Raw genomic sequence first — 21,143 nt, 5'->3', positions numbered from 1 at the left:
GAACAATTTTTTAATAGAATATATTTGGGTTTTTTTTTTTCCAAGTCGGTTTCTATTTAACCTATAGTTGGGGCCCCAACAGGTACTATCACTCCGGGCCAGATTGGACCTGGGAGCAATGGCAATTAAAGGGTGGCTTCACACTCTCCAAAGCCTGCAAGCTGGGGCCTCACCATCGGATATAGTTTAAGGTCATATCTAGGACCGAAGAGATAGGTAACTTTGACTAAGCTGAGATGTATTTTTCTACAAGTGATTTTTAGTTCAATGGAAAAACAAGATTGGAGTGTCACATATTATATTTACTGCCTGACGTCTGTTGGCAACACTGATGTTTCCGTTTTCAGTATACTGTAAAAATCTAGACAGGATACAATCAGTTTCATCTATTATTTAATCAAAACATCTTTTTTTTTGTGAGAAGTCCTTATAACCAACCCACATTTATATATAGTATACATGAATATTCTATCATATGAAGTCAAATAAATCTTTGGAAGTAATTTTGCTCAAATATACTGCGTTCTGAAAGTTTGATCTGAAAATAAAGACCCCCCCCCTTTTTCTTAAGAATATTGTAATGAATATTTTTTTTTTTTTACATATTTAGTATCAAATGATATATTTAATAGTGTTGGGACTATTAATCGGAATCAAAAAAATTGGAACTTTTTGAAAAAATTGATGCATATTTTCCGATGCCAAAACGATTCTTTTAATTATCTTTCACTACTGTTAGTAATAATAAAATAATAAATATTTATTGATTTTAAACTACAAAGTAAAGCTAAAATCTATAAATCCCCCCCCCCAAGTTTTTACGCTTGAAAAAATATGTGCACATTTAACACGTGTTTGTTTTTATGGTAATCGGGGAAAAATAACTTTCTAGTTAAATGTTTAAGGATTTATAAGAATCGGAATTAGTAACTGTATCGGAATTGGGAAAAATATTAGAATCGTCCCATCACGATAAAAATTTACAAAAGGTTTTTGATAAATGAAAAAAAAAAAGGAGGGGGCACTAATAGGTTAAACTGATAACAATTGTTATTGTCAGATATGTTGTACAGTATCATTTACAGTTATGATATGCTGTAGTTTATCGTTAACAAACTAATGTTATTATCGTGTGAATTCATTTCAAGTTGGAATTGGTACATTATTTACCAATTCTGATGCCAAGTGATCCTATAGTTGCCTAAGTTTATTAACCTCTTCTTCAGGAGGTCAGGCACAAGGTCAGGTAGGGTTTGAAAAGCCAGTGCACTATGTCAAGCACACTTTGACCAACAAAAATGCCTGAGCAGCCTTGTCAGCATTCCCCAGCAGGGGTGCCTCAGACAATTAACAAAAAAAAAACCTAACCTTTCTCTCAAAGAGAAGGCAAAGTCTGGGAAGTTGAAACTCCTGAAAATGATCATACTTTAGTCTAACAAAGGAAAGCCAGAAGAACCCGCAACGGGCCATGCTCTATTGAACTGACTTACTACTTCAATCTGTGAAAAGTTAGACATTTTAAGACAACAACAAAAAGAAAGAATACTTTACCAAAGATGACATGTTACTGGACGTATTTATATTGTTGGGGGAATCACGCTCCTCACAGGCAGACTCCACCTTAGTGGAGCCGCCCGACTCCCAAACATTGGAAGTCATTATTTAAAGGAAGAAATCCTTCCCACACTTGACATATCTGCTCAAGGCTAAAAAAAAAAAAATGAAAAGAAAAGAAAAATTAAAAAAAAAAAAAATCAGTACATCTTCAAAAAAATCAGCAAAATCATTAAGTGTTTATTTTAATTTACATAATCGTTTCGAGTAAGCAGTTGATACTAACATATCAAATAGTAAAATTCTGTTTATTCCATTCATTATCTTTAATCCTCTCATACTATTCTTCATACAACTGACAATCTGCCCACCTCATTAACCTTTATCCTTCCTGTGGCATTTGACCTTAATGAGTGATAATTCACACACACACACACTATTTAAAAACTGTTACATATTTCACATACATACCATGGTTTCATTGAGGTGGATTGGCCTTTTTAAAGACCATTAAAAATCCAATCAAATCATTAGCAGCTCACAATATGTAACATATCATTTTTAAATAAATAAATTTATATTTTATCTCTCACATTTGCGATCGAGCACTTTATCGGTTTTTTTCAACACATCCCCAATGTGATAATATATATTAACAAGTTCAAATCGATGGATAAAATTAAAAACCAATACTTTTTTAAATTTACTCAATACAAAGGTAGAGTTTTATAAACATAATGATATAAACACACACACAGTAGTGGCTGTTATTGATCGTGACACGTGAGAGTCTGCAGCTTCTACTGCGATTTATTTTATGGCAAATTATTTTAATTACAATCTTTTGACCTGATGAGGTACATTGAGTTCTGAAATATAATTGTATTTATGTAGGTAATATTAAATGTTTGTATAATTATTTATATATATATATATGAGCGAGAGAGAGAGAGAAAATAGATAGATGTTAATTGTCATAAATATATTTTTATACTTTAAGCTACACATAGACATTCACAGTTCATCCTCACAGGGAATCATCAGGCTAAATACACTTAGCCAGACGATTCTCTCAGAGAATAACATGACACTTTCTGGTGCGGATGAAACATGGAAACTTCTTTGTAGTTTAATTGACATAAATATATTTTTATATTTTACTACTAAGCCCTAACTCATGTTTTGAGCACTGTTGAAGTACAATATATTATATCACCTTATAATATATGAGCATACATGGCAGGACCGCGTTTCGAACAAAGACGTTCTTGCCAAAGCAAATCTTCCAAGCATATTTGCTCCCCTCCCCTCTCCCAGAGACTTCTGTACTGGCTAGGGCACGTCGTTCGCATGCAGGATGGCCGAATCCCCAAAGACATCCTTTATGGCAAGCTCTCAGCTGGCAGCAGACCAACCTGTAGACCACTCTTCAGATTTAAGGATGTGTGCAAAATGGACTTAAAATCCGGCAACATAAACCCTGTTGACATTGAATCCTATGCTGCAGACTGTGATTCCTGGAGGGTCAAAGTCAAGAAGTGTATCTGGCTGAGTGAGGAGAGAAGACATGAATAGTAGGAGGAGGGGAGAGGCAGGCGCAAGAGGACAACATCAGCATCGGCAGAGCATGACAGAGGGTATCCCTGCATGAAGTTAATCAGAATCTGCCACTTCCACATCGGTCCGCTCAGTCACAGCAACAGTTGCCACCACTCATGACAACCTTTAGGTGCGATTCTCCATCGTCTATCTAGACCAGTCATTCCCAACGTGAGATGCATGCCCCACCGGCTTACTATACCAAAGACTATAGGGCAATTTGAGAATGAGTTATTTTTTTCATTATTATTATTATTATTATTATTATTATTATTATATTAACAGTGAATTGTTTCATAGTGAATCTTTGTATTAAGGCATGTCCTTTCGTTTTAAAATTTTTCTCTTTCATTGATGCCATGTTCTTTGGAACCTTGTTTAGATACAAGTTAATGGCCTTTTAATCTTACTTCACTGAATAACAGAGGGATTTTTAATAACAAAAATTAAATATCACAAAGGGGAGGCATCAGGATTTTAGAAATGCCTAGGTGGGGCATGGCCCAAAATAGGTTGGGAACCACCGATCTAGACGGAAGGACGCCAACAAGAATACATGAAATAACACACACACATACTGTAGCCTAAAGGTAAAAGCACTGGATTGTAAGTGACTGTGATCGCAGTTTCAAATCATGCTGAAAAGTCATAGATATCGAAACGTAGGTCAGCAGATAATTATTTTATAAATAAAATAATATAGAGAGTACGACACACCATGTAAGGTGACGACTTCCTCATAGCATTTAGGTAAATGCTTCACCATAGATAACTGAACCTATTTCACATCGCCAAAAACAATACCAAACAAAATTAATGTGTACACGTGGACGACTGATAAAACATCTGGTAATTCTGGCGAGGTTCTGTAGCTTAACGGTAATCGTGTCGCATTTCAGTAACATGGGGATGAATCGTTAACAACAAAAGTGAGCATCTTGTTTTATGCTTTCGCAATCATCAGTGCAGGAAGTGATAATTACTGCAGATGGAAGGACTCCAACCCAGCTACAAAGTTATCTTTGACTCCATTTGCTCTCTCTCTCTCAATGAATAAAAAATAAATTATTATTGATACTATAGTGAATTCGAGAAAGCAAGTTGACGCAGTGATTGCAGGTGATTAAATAACTTAATGACTAGATAGTTTTCTAATGAATGATAAAAAATAATTTTTTTTGTACAGTTTTAAAGATTAAAAACTTCCAAAACTATATTATATATATATATACACACTCACACAGTGTAACCCGGATATAAGAGACCTCCCACAGGGTTTTACAACGCTCTTATATCCGAGTTAAAGCGCTATGATGGTTTCTTATATCCGGGTTACACTTTATATTAACACAGATTCTAATTTGGGACCAGAGAAAATCTCTCTTATATCAGTTTTCTTATATTCGGATCACACTTTATATGTGTGTTTGTGTGTGATATTCTGACGGCAATCATTGAATACTTTCCAACTGTTTACTGTTTGTGTCTGTTGATTTGGCATTTATAGATACTTTAATTTCCCTCACTTCTCGATATCTTCTGATAGCCTGGAGGTTGAATACCATCGTACAAAGTCAAGGGTGACTTTGAGACTGCGTTCAAATCCTCCATTATTATCTCTTACATGGAAGAGAACAATGTCGAGACACATATCTGTAGGTTTAAAAATGGTCATTAATATTTGAAAATAGAGAGAGGAGGAGGAGGAGGAGAAAGATATGAACAAGACTTCACGTCCAATAAAGTTTTTGAATTGTTTCTTCGATTTTTTTTTTTAAACATTTAAATTTCACTTAGAACTGATCCATTCTAATTCTGACTTAGTTCCTCTTCTTAACGGTTATCTGAGAAGATGCTTATGAGGTAGATATTTGTTGGAGCATATCTGTTGAAACCAGGATTGCTGACAGAAGGGAAAAGTTCCAACTCCTAGAATTCTAAAATCTCCAACTCCTTATTTGAATGTTTTTCAGTATTAAGAAAGTCTGTCGATCCTTTGGAGATGAAAAAAGATCCAACTTCGATATCTAGCATTCTTCTAAGTCTGACTCCCATCACTTCCAAAACCTTCAACTCTGCATACTCAAATTGAAACTGTTCACATACCCTGATCAACCAAATGCCACAAGATTTTAAATTTTACACTGCTTGATTCTAAACGTTTAGTCTATCCAACCAATGCCGGGTATATTAGCTAGAATATATATAAATTACAAAGTTGTGCCTATATTTATTAGTTGTGGTCACACCATTCTTTCCTTGCATATGAAAAAGGCAGCCATTTTGAAATTAAAGACTCGTTATCTGTCTGCAGTATAAAAATCGACACCCGAAACAAAAACAGCCATCTTGTCTGCGGCACTGAGCTGATATCTTGCCAAAACAAGTCATTTTGTTTGCTGCGTGGCAGGTAACGAATTAAAGGTCAAATATTAGAGAACATTTCCAGAAAGTAAAAAAAGAAAGAAAAAAAAAGAAAAAAAACTATAGCTACTGATTGTTTAATGCCTGTTCTTGTCAGACAGGCTGAAATGGATGGATTTTACGGAAATCTATTCTTATAAAAGTTTGTATAAATCAATGAAGTTTGGTATTTTTGAAAGACCAAAACCAAAGTGGAATAATTCCGTTGTATGGAATAGTCATTAACTCATACCAGACAAACTAGCCAAGGTAGCACCAAAAATGCATTTGGTTCACATCCAAATCAAATAATACCAGTTAACTAGTATTAAGTAGAACCAAGTGGCTTTTTCAATACAGGAATAGCTGAGCTGTGTGTGAAGCATAATACATCATTTAATAAGTTCCAGGCCTAATTAAGAAAACAGCATTTAGGAAAAGTTTAAACTTTATTCATACACACAATCTCTTTCGAAGGTGATATCCTAATTCCAATACCCCCTCTAACAATTCAATGCCTTTATTTTATAAAACAATTTGTTTTTGCTCCCAAAATATATCCCAGTTTCTGATATTACTTCTTCATTGGAACCAAATTTTTTTTTTTTTTTTCCTGATCATTCTTTTGAGATCTGCAAACCGCCAGTGGTAGCTGGGGTAACAAATCTGAAGAATAGGTTCGATGCCGAAGCAATTAAAAATGTAATTCTTGGAGTTTTGCCATTGTTGCGATTCACTTGTGACATGATCTTCATGAAAGAGTAATTTTTCCTTTTTGGCTTTTTTTTTTTTTTTTTTTTTTTATTACAATTTCTCCCTTCAAATGCAATAACTAGCGGGACTTGTGGACATTCCACAGCATACTCTTTCATATGTAATATATTGATGTTAGCATTCTGTGGATGTTCAACGTAAATGGAGACGCCCTGATATTATTGTAGCTCTTTTGTTAAAACTGCAAAAGTATTAAACTAAGCTCGACGTAGCCCAGTCATAAAATACGCTTAAATATATTTTAATGTATGCAGATTCCGCATAAATACTCTATATATAGACTCAATTTTGTATCGATTCTTATATATTATAAAATTGTGATCTCAAACATTAAAAAAATATATCCATATGATTTGGGTGCATCAGCTTGAATCAAAACCAAAACTTATGAAGAATATATATAACTTGAGTTCCTTCAGCTATAATCGAAACCTAAACCAAAACTTATGAATTCTTGATATAAATTATTTATTACAAGAAATGGATGTATATAACAATTAAACAGGCAAGATGTAAGCGTGACACACAAAATAACACACACGCTATCGTATTGATATCTAGATAATATTCATTATTGATGATTCTTTCTTTCTCAAGTTAATCAATGAACAAATACTTGTGCACCCCAAAGTTAATGTTTACGTCCCTGACCACTTTGCACAGCTTTCACCAGCTGCTGTTGACTCATCTGCAGATTTAATTCCAGAGTGAAGTCGTGGTGCCATGTTTCATCCATTGTCAAATATATTGATGCAAAAACTCTTTTCTTGCATTGAAACAATTTTTTTTTTTTTTTTTTTTTGATCAATTGTGAGCAGTTGTGGCATCCACTTTGAACACAACTTTCTCATTGACAAATGTTCATGCAAAATGGTGCCTTCTCATCTCTTCAAGAACCCTTATCTTATGCAATTTTAATTTACAATTGACGAAAACGAGTACATGGACATTTTTCTATATTTCCCAGTACAACTCCTGAATTTGGATAACCTGAGCATTGAGCGTCATTTTGTGTGTATAAAATCACAAATCACATTTAAAATCAGAATACCATACGTCAACTGCATGAGGTGGCTGCTAGTTCGAAATCAAAATGTTTCAATTCTAAAAGACAAAGAATAGCCATGAAGTCCTTTCAGACTAAAAAGTTTTCAGTGCTGGTATAGGCAAAACCAACTTTTGCTGATGCCAAAGTATATAAATAGCCAGAAAAAGTTCAATCCAAATAAACCAGCGTCATAAAGAAAATGAAACAGGAAAAAACAAATAAATAAAATAATGCTTTTACAACAATTTATTTTCTGATGTCGAAAATCAATGAATTTTTTTAAATATATTTTATGGGGAAAGTTAACTTTTTTCCCCCCATTAAATTGTTTGTTTTTAATTTATTAAACATAATGCAACACTGACTTTTACACTTTTTTTTTTTTTTTTTGTACTGGTACAGTTTCTAAAATGAACAAAAACTAATGAGATTAGGGTTGGGCTTCAGTTATAAAATTCATTTTTGGTGTAATCATTTTTCAATTATCGCCTGCCAACCAGGAATGTTAAGATTTATTAAATTTACAGGTAAATTTGTCGTCTGTTTCTCACACGTTCTATTTTGACATGTTTCGGCTTTTTATGTAAACGGCTGGAAGATGTCAGACAAAAAGTTGGTTTTGTTCACTTCAAAAGCCATACCAGGACCAAATAATCTATAGCAAAAGTAAACAAGTTTTTTCAAGTATTATGACTAATTCAATAGTGGAATAAATTTTGTATTCACTCATTTTTTTTTTTTTTTTTACTATGATATGGAGTTTGTGTTAAACATATCTAAACAGCTAAGACAATGTTCTATTTCATTCATAAATCAAAAATTACAGAAATTACAAAATAATTCAAGGAGTTAAGGGGATGAATCAGGAGTTCACAGAGATCGTCATTTATTCCCAGATAAAACCAGTTCGAAATAATAAAAAAAAATGTTTTAACTCTAAAAGACAAAAGAATCATGCAGTCCTTTCAGACTTTCAAAATAGGATGAAGATTTTATAGTTATAGTCAAGATTGTTTGCTCTTTTTTATTTCCGGTTTCTGCTGTACGTTTAGATGGATAATCAAACATGGTCAAATGGATGAGAAAGCCGTTCTTAACATGTGGAATGGGGGGGGGATATCATTATCTCAGAAATATAAGAATTAATCAAAAGAGACCATATCTTACTTGTTACTGTCATCCCGTCTGCGAAGTAGAAAGCGGAAGTCAAAAAGAGCAAACACTCTTGGCTTTAGCCGATTTTACTCACATTTTTGACTTCTAACAGCAAACTGTGATGATTCACAATGACATTCTGGTTTCCTAATCAGCATTCTGTGAGATGAATGCCCGAATCAAGAATGAATTCTTCAATTGAGGCAAAACTTGGCAAATCTGGAGAAAGAAAGAAAGAAAAATGCAGACATGCATTAGAAAAAAAAAAAAAAAAAAATGAAGACATGCAAATGGTCAACGATATTATTTATTTTTTTATGTGAACAGGGAATGTATATGAGTAGATATCAATCTATCTATTATTATACCACAAAAATAAATGAAATTCAAAATTATATCATTTTATAACTGAATATCAGTTTTGGAACAATTTTTTTTTAACACTTCTAGATGATGTAAGCATAAACAAAGGTATCCAAGTTTTTTACTCCAAACAACATGCCCCCATCATCAGAATACTAAAAGGATATATCCGAAAACAATTTAACAAATTTTTAACACTGGAGCCTTTTCAATATAAATACACCTGACTAACCCAACAAGCAAGAAAATCCCACGGCTTCACTGTAGAGAGCTTTCTATTCTGAAAATTTCTTTCCTTGAACTGTTAGACTTTGGAATTCCCTCCTTGTATCCTACTTCCCCGGCTGTACTAACATGCAAAAATTTAAGCGTAATATGAACATACATCTTGCTACTCAACTCCCTACTTAAAGTGTCCCTGTATGCATGATCTCTAATATCCAGTAGCCCCTTACATGTCAGTGACGATTTGCCTTGTTTGAGGTGAATATGAATAAAAGAAGAAAAAAAAAAAAATCAAGTCAGAAATATGGAGGAAAATTAGTCACATTATCTATAATTTAAAACATTAGACTTTATTAAACACAGAAATATGAGTAGTAAAAAGTAATCAAGAGAAAGATTATTCACAATATTACAGAATGTTCAAATGAAGCTAATAGTTCGAAAATAAACGGGGGGAATAAAAACTGGCTAATTGCTTCTATTCTGGGTAGAGAGATAAAATTATTTGAAAAGTTCTATTCAAAGGGAGACAATCTATATACTACTATAACTCTGGATCTGGTGATCTTGCTAGTCATCAAAAATAAAAAGGCATAAAATAAAAGCAAAACTTTTTTAAAAAATCATTTAAAAAAAATTTTTCTTTTTTTTTTTTTAATTCGTTATGAAATAAAATGTAACATAATCCATGCCGGTTTCGTTGTAAACATGTTAACCATTTTAATTTTTTTTTTTTTTTTTTTTTAAATAATGATTAACTTTATAATGCTCCAAAATTTGAAAGGAATTTGGAAGCATTTAAACTGGAATAGCCATTTCTGGTTTTAAAGCAAATACTAATATGGCATATTTAAAAATGACAGAAAAATGGAAGTAAAAAGTGAAGCAAAGTTTTCGTCAGTTCATACAAAATTCAAACACACTTAAACATACACATTACAGTTGCTGCTGCTTTCAAACAAACATACACAAATATTTATGAAGCTATTACGATGGCATAATGGACCCTCTCTATTTTTTTCTGTTTTTTTTTTTTATGAATGGCTATTATTAAGTTAAGAAATATATTATAAATTAATAAATGTGACAGTTTTTATTTTATCACTCCTATATTATCATAAAAACGATTTACTTTTACTTAAATCAACTATACAACACAATAATTTTAAATCCCACATATATATATTACTAAGATCGATAGACATTCACATGTCTAATTTGTATAACTACTTATTAAATAGTCTATAATAAATTTATGCTTGATATTATTCATTAGTAATTTTCTTATTTTTCTTATATATCTGCAATAGCTTCAGCAACATTAACAATAATTGGAATAATTTGATGAGCTTTTTAGAAAAAAAAACCTTTTAAAAAATATACTCATCAGTTATCAAAGATAATTTAAATGAAATTAATGTCTTGGCTAGTTACACTGATTAGGCATAAGAGATCAGAGAGAAGAAGGGGATATGACTGCTATGACAATATGATATGACTGCTATGACAATATGATATGACTGCTATGACAATATGATATGACTGCTATGACAATATGATATGACTGCTATGACAATATGATATCACTGCTATGACAATAAAAAAAAAAAAATTGCCATCGTTCTCATTCCCTTTCTTCTTCTAGCAACGCCAAAGTTTCTTTTTTTTTTTATTATTTTTTTTTAAGAAACCCCTTCACCCCAAACACATCACTGTTCAACCAAATTAATTTATTATTTCTTTTCTTTGGTTTTATTTAAAAGAAATCAATTTGTATACAAATTATGAAAATGTTAATATTTACCCCATAAATGGGAACATTTTTGTCTTGCATTTACAAGAAATTTATGAAATGTTGGTTTCAAGTAGCTAAATTTAAGTGATAGCGAGCTGGCAAAGCCAGCGAGTGTGTGTGTGTGTGTGTGGATATATATATATATATATATATATATATATATATATATACACAATCAGTAAAGATTAAGTTTAGAAGCCAAAAGATTTTTTTAAACTTGGAATAAATATTAATATTTACATAGTTACATCTCAACCTAACAAAAAAGCTCAATACAACCAAGATAGTATATAGAGCTTGTAATAGAAGAATACAAGTTTAAAACTGTAAAAATATATTTTACATGAATTTATTGTTTATTTTTACAGTCCTAAATCTTTATCCTTATATATATATATATATATATATATATATATATATATATATATATAGAGAGAGAGAGAGAGAGAGATAAGGAAGTTTTTCCCACCATTTTATTTAAATGAATTTGTACATAAATATCTTAGGTATGTGCATGTGTTTATATATTCGTATGTACATAATTCATTCCTAGGTTTTATTAAACCGATCATTATGAATTTTGGAACACAGCGATTAGGTGTAACGGTTGGAATGTGTTTGATTTGGTTTTATGCACCTAGAGCAAACACCTCTTTGTGAAAATTTAAATACCTTTAATTCTTCTGAAATTTTAACAATAGGTATTAGACATCAGTTAATAAATGATTATCAAATTTCAGTTTCTTTAGAGTATCTTAAAGGCAGTTTAGGGGTATAACATGAGAACAACCAGCGATATGTACATATCACATACATGTGTATATATATATATATTACTAGCAAAAGTACCCGTCGATAACTGGGTTCAAAAACAGCCTACAGAAAATGGACTGATTTATGAAAGTATGATAGGTTATGAAAAGGAAGGGTTGTAATGAGATAGCTTCGAATTTGGGGTATCAAAACCAAAGCAAAATATGATGAAAGTAAAAATAAAATAGATAAACCCCATAGTTTATTATACCATAACTGTTCACACTGAAACACTTATCACAATATTCTGTGGATCTATATTAAAAAACCTTGTTAAACTTTGTGACATATTTCCATTCTATGGAGGTCACGCGCGAACGGAACACCCCATAATTTTATTATACCATATTTCTTCAAACTGAAACATAATTATCAAAGTATACTTACGCAGATAGATATAAAAAGTCTTTATTAAAGTTTGTGCCTATTTCCATTTTATGGAGGCCAGGCGCGAACACAGACCCCACAATTTTATCATACCATCCCTATTTAAGTTAAAACATATTTATCAAAGTATTATTATGTACATCTATATCAAAAACACTTGTAAACGTTTTTTTTTAATTTTTAAATTTTTTATTTCCATACTTTGTGGACCAGGCGCGAACGCAGACCCCACAATTTTAATGAACCACTGTTCTGCCAGGTCAAACATACCCATTCCTGTGTCTCGATACATCTTCTATTATTATATGTAATCAGTTTTTTAAAATAGTCAACCATATAGGAGCCTATTTGTGACCAGATATACACCCACCCACCCATACACACACATTCAGCTTTATATTATAGATATATTATATATATATATTACGTACATATATCCCATGCATATTACTATATATATACATTTGGGTTTGTATTACTGTACACATAGATTCGAAAAAGTTGTCAAAAAACAAATATATAACAAATAAATGTTATCAAAGGCAAGATAAGTTACTTTTCTACCAAACTGGATATATTTTTCGTGTTTTTATTCAATGTAACATGTTTATTCAGCTCGAAAAGGATACAGTGTTTACCGATGTATTGGAAAATTCAAGATGGCGCCCGACTCTCTCTTTAACACGATAAGTTCGGGAAAAGGTGATATAAATAATAAACTAGACAAAAATACTGTTAGAAATTCGCTCAATATATGTTACCGTGACATAAGTTGACATATATTCGGTGGTTTTTTAATAGTATTTTGTCTGGTTCATTATTTATAACACCTTTTCCCAAACTTACCGTGTTAAAGAGAGAGTCGGGCGCCATCTTGAATTTTCCAATACATCGGTAAACACTGTATGTTTTTCGAGCTGAATAAACATGTTACATTGAATAAAAACACTAAAAATATATCCAGTTTGGTAGAAAAGTAACTTATCTTGCCTTTGGTAACATTTATTTGTTATATATTTGTTTTTTGACAACTTTTTCGAATCTATGTGTACAGTAATACAAACCCTATACATCTATATGTATATATGATATATCCCATACATATATACACACACATTGCTATATATATATATATATATATATATATATATATATATATATATATATATATATATATATATGTATATATCACATACATATTACTATACTATATATATACATACATATATAATATATACATAAATGTATATATATATATATATACATATCACTATATATATATATGTATATACATATCACATACATATTACTATATATATATGTATAATATATCACATACATATTACTATATATATATATATATATATCATATGCATTGCATTTAAATTTTGATCTGCAGTAATTCAACACCAATTAAGCAAGATTCCCTAAATTTCGATTTCTGAAAATCTCAAAGTTTAGACATTTTCTAGAATCAAAATGTAATAGATTTCGATCCAAATTGATACAAAGATTCTAAATAAAAGGTTTAGTATGATCATATATTGATTTTAATCTTCATGAGACGTAAAAGCAATACAAAACTGCTCTGCTTGGGAATTTTAACTCTCCTGGGACGAGTATTATTTTAGTTAGTCTATAAAAATCAAATTTCAACAATCGGGTATGTTTTAAGTAAGATGGCCCTAGAGAAAATGCGGTATTACGATGACTTCAATGCTTCTAGCTAAGAGTAGGATAGATAATCATGGGGTCTGCGTTTGCGCTGGACATACAGAAACGTAGTATATGGTTGTAGTTCATTTTATTTAGATAATCAAAAATGATAAAAAAATAAAAACGATTTAAAATGACAATAAACGATTCAGGATTTGAACCTGAGTATACAGGGTTCCTCATTCACAACCGGTTTGCTAGCAGGTCAGCTCTAAGACTGTCACAAAACTTAAAATAAAAACATATAAAGAATTGGAACAAATCAAAAATAGAAATATTAAAGAGTAGCAGGACCTGTGGAAATTCAACAGCTGACCCATTCATATGTAATATATTGATGTTGGCATTCTGTGGATGATCAGCGTAAATGGAGACGCTCTGACATTATTGTAGCTCTTTTGTTAAAACTGCAAAAGTATTTATTAAGCTAGTAGGGACGCCCGGTATAGCCCGGTTATAAAATATGCTTAAATGTATTTTAGTTTATGCAGATTTCGTATATATTATTATAGTCAATTTTCTGTCGATTTTTATATATTATAAAGCGATTAAAAAAAAAAAAAAAAAAAAAAAAAATCTATACGACTTGGGTACATCAGCTTAGATTGAAACCAAAACGAAAATTTATGAATATATATATATATATATATATATATATATATATATATATATATATATATATATATATATAAAACTTGAGTTTCATCAGCTATAATCGAAACCGAAACAAAAACTTCGAAAGAATTCTTGATAAAATCATTTATAAAAAAAAAAAATAGATGACTTCAGTGCCATCAGCTATAATCGAAACTAAAATTAAAATTTATGAAGAATTTTTGGTAAAATTATTCATTACAAGAAATGGAAGGTCACAAAAATGAAATGACAATCACTCAGAAGAAAAAATGTTAGTGTGACACACAAAATAACAAGCTATCGCATTATTATATATAGATGGCGATTTTTTTTTTTGTTTTTACATAAATGGAATCAAAATAATAATTAAAAATTAATGTTTTAAATATAAAAATAAAAATAAAAAATAATTTACATGAATAAATGAATAGATAAATAAAACAATTCATTTTTTTTTACCTGGTCTTATTTCAGAGTCTTCTTCGAAAAGATATTGTCTAAAAAATTTGAAGAAATTTTTTTTTTACGCTACTTCAATATTCTCTACATTATTTGATAGAACTCAAAAACACAAAACTTGTATTAAAAAGATGAAAGTGAAACGTAGAGAAAAAATCCTCCTCTTTTTGATGTGTTGATAAGAGAGAGAGAGAGAGAGAGAGAGAGAGAGAGAGAGAGAGAGAGAGAGAAAATAGTACCTTCATAAGAAGGGCAAGCGAATTGAATTGAAAAGCAGTTCAAAACACTTAAATAAAAAATGCATTTCCCCTTTTGACTTTTTATATATATATATATATATATATATATATATATATATATATATATATATATCTGACTCCCAACTTGCACATACATATGCACAAGCACACTCATGTGCACATTATATACCCACTTACACATCCAAAAATATACACATACACACGCATGGAGTAAAAAAAAAAAAGTAAATGGCTAGGTGATGACCCTTACCATATGAGAGCTCTTTTATATTAAACTCACACTATGCTCATATAAACATATATCCTAATCTGACCGTTATATATATATATATATCCGGTCACTATGCGTTCATTTACTTATGCTTATGTATGCAATGTGCATGTACACACTTTCTCATATATGTTCAAGCATACACAAAAATAGATGCTAAAAAAAAAAAAAAAAAAAGAGGATGACCCTCGCTAAGTGGGTACTCTGTTATGTTTTACCTAACACATGCACCCGCAATGCAGTGCAGATGCATCCTGCCCCTCATGCACATTGAAGTGATGTTAATTGCTTTGCACCAAGATTGTCATGTAAGAATTTAAGAAAAAAAAAATAATAAAAAAGAAAGAAAATAAAAACTCTTAGGCTTAAACGTCAGCAGAAATGGAAAGTGTTTTCTTTTAGCAATTTAGTATAATCCCCCCCCCAAAAAAAAGCAATTGTAAAAAAAAAAAAAAAAAAAAAAAAAATGACGTCTGAAATTTTTTAGATAAAGATTCATAATCTGGATTATTTCAATTATTTGGATTACTATTTTCATCTCGGGTGTTATTTTCACAACGTTTCAAATAAATCCTCAATGCAAACGATACTAAGAATACAATTATGAATTACTTGAGACTTATACCCGTTCATGGCTGAGGGAACGAGACCAAGCTACCCGCATGAATTAAATAAAAGGTTCCATTTGAAATTCTATACAGATTCCCGAGTTCACCAAAGATTCTCAAGTCTGATAAGATGCACCTGAAGAAGGTCAGAGGTTATAACAAGTGAAACATTGCGAGAATAACATCCGAAATGAGGAGAATAGTCCGAATAATCCAAATAATGCAAACTATTCTCGGTTGGCGACATAACGATTTATAATTATTTGGTTTCCATATTGCATTCAATTCTATACTGGGAAAAGTCCACCAGGCATGTTTAACCCAGTGTGATGATGTCCGGAAGCAAAACTTGGTCAGTGAGGATTGAAGACCTGCATTGCATTGAGAGAAATAGTATAGGAATGACGGAATGGATGAGTAATGCGACTCTTTAACCTAAGATTAAATCTGGACAATATAGGGAGCTCTGTGTAGAACCACATGATGACCACTTCGAAGCCAGTTTTGCCCAATATATGTGCTGTTTCTTTGAGGCGTTTCACTTTCCACCATGCCTTTGTCTATATAATTTTTACTTCGTCTTATATTGAAAGACTAGCCTGGTTGCTTGGCATTGCCCGAGTTTTTGGAGGTGTGTGTTGAGAAAAAAAAAAAAAAAAAAAAAAAGTGGTAGTAGGCTGGCAGGCTCGAACCCATACTACAAAAGAGAAAAAGAAGAAAAAAAAAAAGTGACGTCTTTGTCGTCGTGTCCATCGCCAAACTGTGACGAAGGTTTAAATTAAGGCTAATCAATTGAAAAGAGGGAATGACTTTCGAAAATATCGTCGAAAATAGCGACCCCCTCCTTGTTGCATATAGGATCCGTAGGTGTCTTTTTGTTGCAATTTTTTGTGAGTACTTTAGACTATATTTTCGTAGTTCTCATTTGTTGTCATGCTTCCTAAATATACACGATATATGTATGTAAAACAAAGCCGTTTATATGTGTGACATGGTATGACAGTTAAACAGTTGATATAAGAGCCAAACTAACTACAGTTAGTTCTGAAATCATTATTAAAAACTCATAATTCAAAATTAAAATGTATGTAAAAATAACATTAGAAACAAAGGGTTCACCATTTTAATGTCCCATTTTAGCGTACCTTACACAGCATTCACCCTAGTTGAACTGGCTTCCTCCAAAGGAAGAAGTGTCGTGGGAATATTAAATTCACAAGCAATCCCATGTATATCCCGGTTAAGTGAGATAACTACGTTCGGTTTTTGCAATTTTGCACGGATGGGGTAAGGCTCTCCTTCATAGTGTCTGCTATTCCCAAAACGTTGCTCATCTGATACTGACCAGGCTCGACGTTGCTTAATTTTTGTGATTTAATGAGAACCGGTGTGTCAACGAGATTATGCCGTATATGCTTAGTTGATAATTACGTATTATTTACTTTGAAGAGAAAACATCTTTTTGTTTTACTTTGGTTTTTTTTTTAATTAAAAATATATTTTTTAAAAGATTAGATAAATGTTCACGAATATAGTTCTTGGTTTAATGACATTTTTCATTTTACAATTTATAATCATGTTTGTTTATTTCATACAATGGAACTATTTTAGACATATGCGGCGCGGGGGTGAGGTCTTACACTTAAAGCATAAACACTAAGCACAGTAAAAAGACAATTTGTTTTCGGTTGTTTGGTGGCTGAATGCTTTCAATTTTCAGTATTTTATACCATCTTTCAGCGCCCAATTATATCGTGGTATCACAGTCAAGCAGTTGATCTATGAACCAAACTTACGACAAAATTGGAATCAGCACCTTCAATCTGATGTCCTTATCGATGTCAGACGTCCTTGAACCTTATTTTTAAAAACTCATATTAAATTACCTTAAATAAAACTAATATGAGAAACAAAAGTAAAAGATAGATAGAGAAAGGGAGTAGAGACAGAAAAGAGAGATAAAGAAAGAATGGGGAAAGGAGAGCAGAAAAGAGGCAGGGGGAAAAGCGAAGGAGATATATCATATTCCCAACATTTTGAGAGAGAGATAGAGAAAAAAAAAAAAGAGAGATCTGTCATGACATCACAGTGTATTCTGACTTTTTAATCATTGTTAAAAAAAAAAAAAAAAACGATCATTAGCCAATTTCAAAGAAATTATATATTCAACTAGCTAGCCACCTGAAAATATTTATGAAAACGTGTGCTAGAACGTTTTCCTCCTAAATTTTATGCAATTAAGGACAATGTAGAAACTATGCATAAAAGAATTAAGTGTAATGGTTAAATGAAACCAACCATCTAATAAGAAACCATCTATAATATTAATCTCACCTGTCTGTTTAAATGTATGTATGTATGTATGTATGTATGTATGTATGTATGTATGTCTGCCTAAAATTTTCGACAGAGATGACGGATTTTCACGAGATCGGTATCGTTTTGAAGTTTGACCCTTCAGACGACAAATATCACAAAATTGGCTAAAAACATTAATTCCTTGACCCTCAACAGGGTACTTTTTTACAGGGAGGGGGTCGCTTTTTTCACCGATATTTTCGAAAGTCATTCCCTCTTTTCGATTGAATAGCCTCAATTTAAACCTTCGTCACTTCCGGTTTGGCAATGGACGCAACAGCAAAGACGTCGCTTTTTTATTTTTTTACTTTCCACGTTTTTTTCCTTCTTCGCGGTATGGGTTCAAGTCTGTGTGCCTACAACCACTTTTTTTTTTTTTTTTTTTTTGCTCAACACACACCTCTAAATGTTACAGAGAGAGAGGTGAGTAAACGTGGAGGTAGACACGTTTACCAGAACCGAAGGTCAGCTGACCAGATTACGTATGAATGACGTGATCAGCAGATCGGTGAGATTTGATTTGGGTTTTGAAGAAGACGGACGGTTTTTTCTGTTGTCTCCCCCCCCTTCACTGGGGAGGGGGGGGGAGACGAACGCTGACGTGTGTGAAGAAGAACCCACACAAGCCGATTTCACTTCCACCTCCTGCAGGACCTCTGGGGAAAGTGAAATAAAAACTATAAAATCCATTCATCATCAATCTTCGTCAAACAGGTATCAAGTCTCCCTCCAGGATGAGAAATTTCCAGATGGTCCAACATCGAAGGAGCAGAGGTAGGTTCTGAAAATGCATGTCACACACACGATTCCCTTTATGATAATCAAACACACAACCATTTATATTAGAGACAATCATACGCACACGGAATCCTTTTGATGTTATACACCAAACGTAAATGGTGCTCATCAATGATAACGAATATATAACATATTCAATTTGGCGCCCCTCTATGATAACCCCAGTGAGAACTCCGATGAAGAACACTATGTAACATAAACACCCGGGCAACGTCAGGCACCCAGAGTAGTAAAAAATAAATAATTAATGAACGCTCGTTTTCCAAATGAATATGCAAATTAGTTAACCTTCATGAAGTTGCTCGCATATCCATGAACGAGTATATCAAGTTCGTGTTTATAATTTTTAAATAGAAGTGGTCTTTTAATATCAATGTCAAAGCGATTAAAAAAAAACAAAACAAAAAAACAAAGAAAAAAAAAACCCTCAGTTTTATAGGTATATAGTGTTATATATATATATATATATATATATATATATATATATATATATATATATATATCAGAAATACTGCGACCACAAAGGAAGAAGTGGAGGATCTAGTTCATGACAATGAAAGAAAGGTATGAATTAATTTCTTCTCTTCTCGGGTTAAAAGGGGGGGGGAATACTACAGTGGACTGGTGCATAATATCAACCCTCACGAAATGCACCGAAAAATGAGAAGCAACCGGGTTGAACTGTAAAAGGCCAACCTACACATGCTGACAGAAATATATATCAGGGTCACTGATAACAGACTGACTCTTTCAACTATAACACAAAAAATAATAAATAAATTAAAAAAACAAACAAAAAAAAGAATTCAAAGAATTATATTTTTTATGGAGATTTAAAAGTACATCCTCCACCCCACCCACACGCTTTTTTAATTTTTTTTTTTTTTCAAGATTTTTGTTAGAACCCAAGAGCCGAATTTAGATGAAGGGAGATCAGAGATTATTCCCCTTGTGATCGCCCCTTGTCTCCCACCTTAAATAAAGATGAAATAAACTGAAATTGAGGTGCCCCCCCCCCAACCTCATAACATATTAGCCTTTCGTCAGCAAGCTAGACCGATATTCAAACTAGCAGACACTTCTCTGGAATATTACTTAAAATATGACAGCTCAATATGAGGTTTGCTTTAATATATTTCTGATCTCTAAAAGATCGAGCTAGGACTGGGGACTTTTAAGATACGGACTGTTCAAATTTGGATGAAGAACATGAAGAATAGAAAAAGTTAAACCAACAGAAAAAAAAAAAAAAATCATTAATGCAAAAAAAATTTTTTTTTTACAATAATAGAAAAATTACAGAAATTCTATAAAAATTGGGTTTAACAAAAAATAAAAACAGAACAAGAAACTTTAACTCTTACTATATTTTTACAAAAATTCGCCCAAGCATGAAATATCGTTGCCACATCTGAGCTGATGCATCTACCACTTGTCTCCCACTCTTGTACAGGGTCCAAAAAAAAAGAGTCTCAAATCTAATAGGTTTTGGACTGTCGGCCAAGCTCGAACCTCTGTTTCATCGCTGCAATGTTGCACCCCTGTGCCTATTTTACAAGTACTTTGATGAAATGTGCTTAGATGAACTCATAGCACTTGTGTCTCCTTGATGTACAAACCCTCGACTAACCCAACAAGCAGCAAAATCCCACCCTTCTACTCTAATAGTTTATTCCTTCGGACTGCTAGACTTTGTAATTCCCTGTTCTGTTTCCTACTTCCCTGATTATACTAACCTGCACAAGTTAAAATATAATGTGAACAAATTTCTCGCTGCTCAACTTCCCATAGTGCCTATTAGACACAATCCCAAGTCCGTTACATTTCAAGTGGTAATATGCCTTGTTTGAGGTGAAAAAAAAAAAAAAAAAAATGAAAATAAGAGTTTTATTCCCCTTTAGCTGATTTTTCTCTTAAAATG

General features: G+C 32.1%; 1 protein-coding gene and 1 long non-coding RNA gene across 17 annotated transcripts in view; one reads left to right on the top strand and one right to left on the bottom strand.

The window, feature by feature from the left end:
• LOC145283711 (vitamin D3 receptor-like) overlaps window positions 1-21,143 on the bottom strand; it is a 1,095,565-nt gene that overhangs the window by 21,826 nt on the left and 1,052,596 nt on the right. For 13 of the 16 annotated variants that reach the window (XM_080132744.1, XM_080132736.1, XM_080132749.1 and 10 more), the window contains 2 exons: window positions 8,628-8,752; window positions 1,552-1,706 (listed from right to left, as the gene is read on the bottom strand). In XM_080132744.1, the coding sequence (XP_079988870.1) occupies window positions 1,552-1,659 (108 nt within the window). In that variant the 5' untranslated portion in view covers window positions 1,660-1,706; window positions 8,628-8,752. Of the gene's footprint in view, window positions 1-1,551; window positions 1,707-8,545; window positions 8,753-21,143 lie in introns of all 16 variants that reach the window. The other 3 variants (XM_080132747.1, XM_080132751.1, XM_080132748.1) reach the window with 1 other exon arrangement.
• Window positions 1-21,143, top strand: part of LOC145283715 (uncharacterized) — a 214,982-nt gene that overhangs the window by 106,411 nt on the left and 87,428 nt on the right. The gene's annotated exons all lie outside the window — the stretch shown is intronic.

The sequence above is a fragment of the Euprymna scolopes genome, chromosome 8, assembly GCF_053919585.1.
Source record: "Euprymna scolopes isolate OS-2025 chromosome 8, ASM5391958v1, whole genome shotgun sequence".
Classification (NCBI taxonomy): domain Eukaryota; kingdom Metazoa; phylum Mollusca; class Cephalopoda; order Sepiida; family Sepiolidae; genus Euprymna; species Euprymna scolopes.
This window is presented reverse-complemented; position numbering and strand designations above follow the sequence as displayed.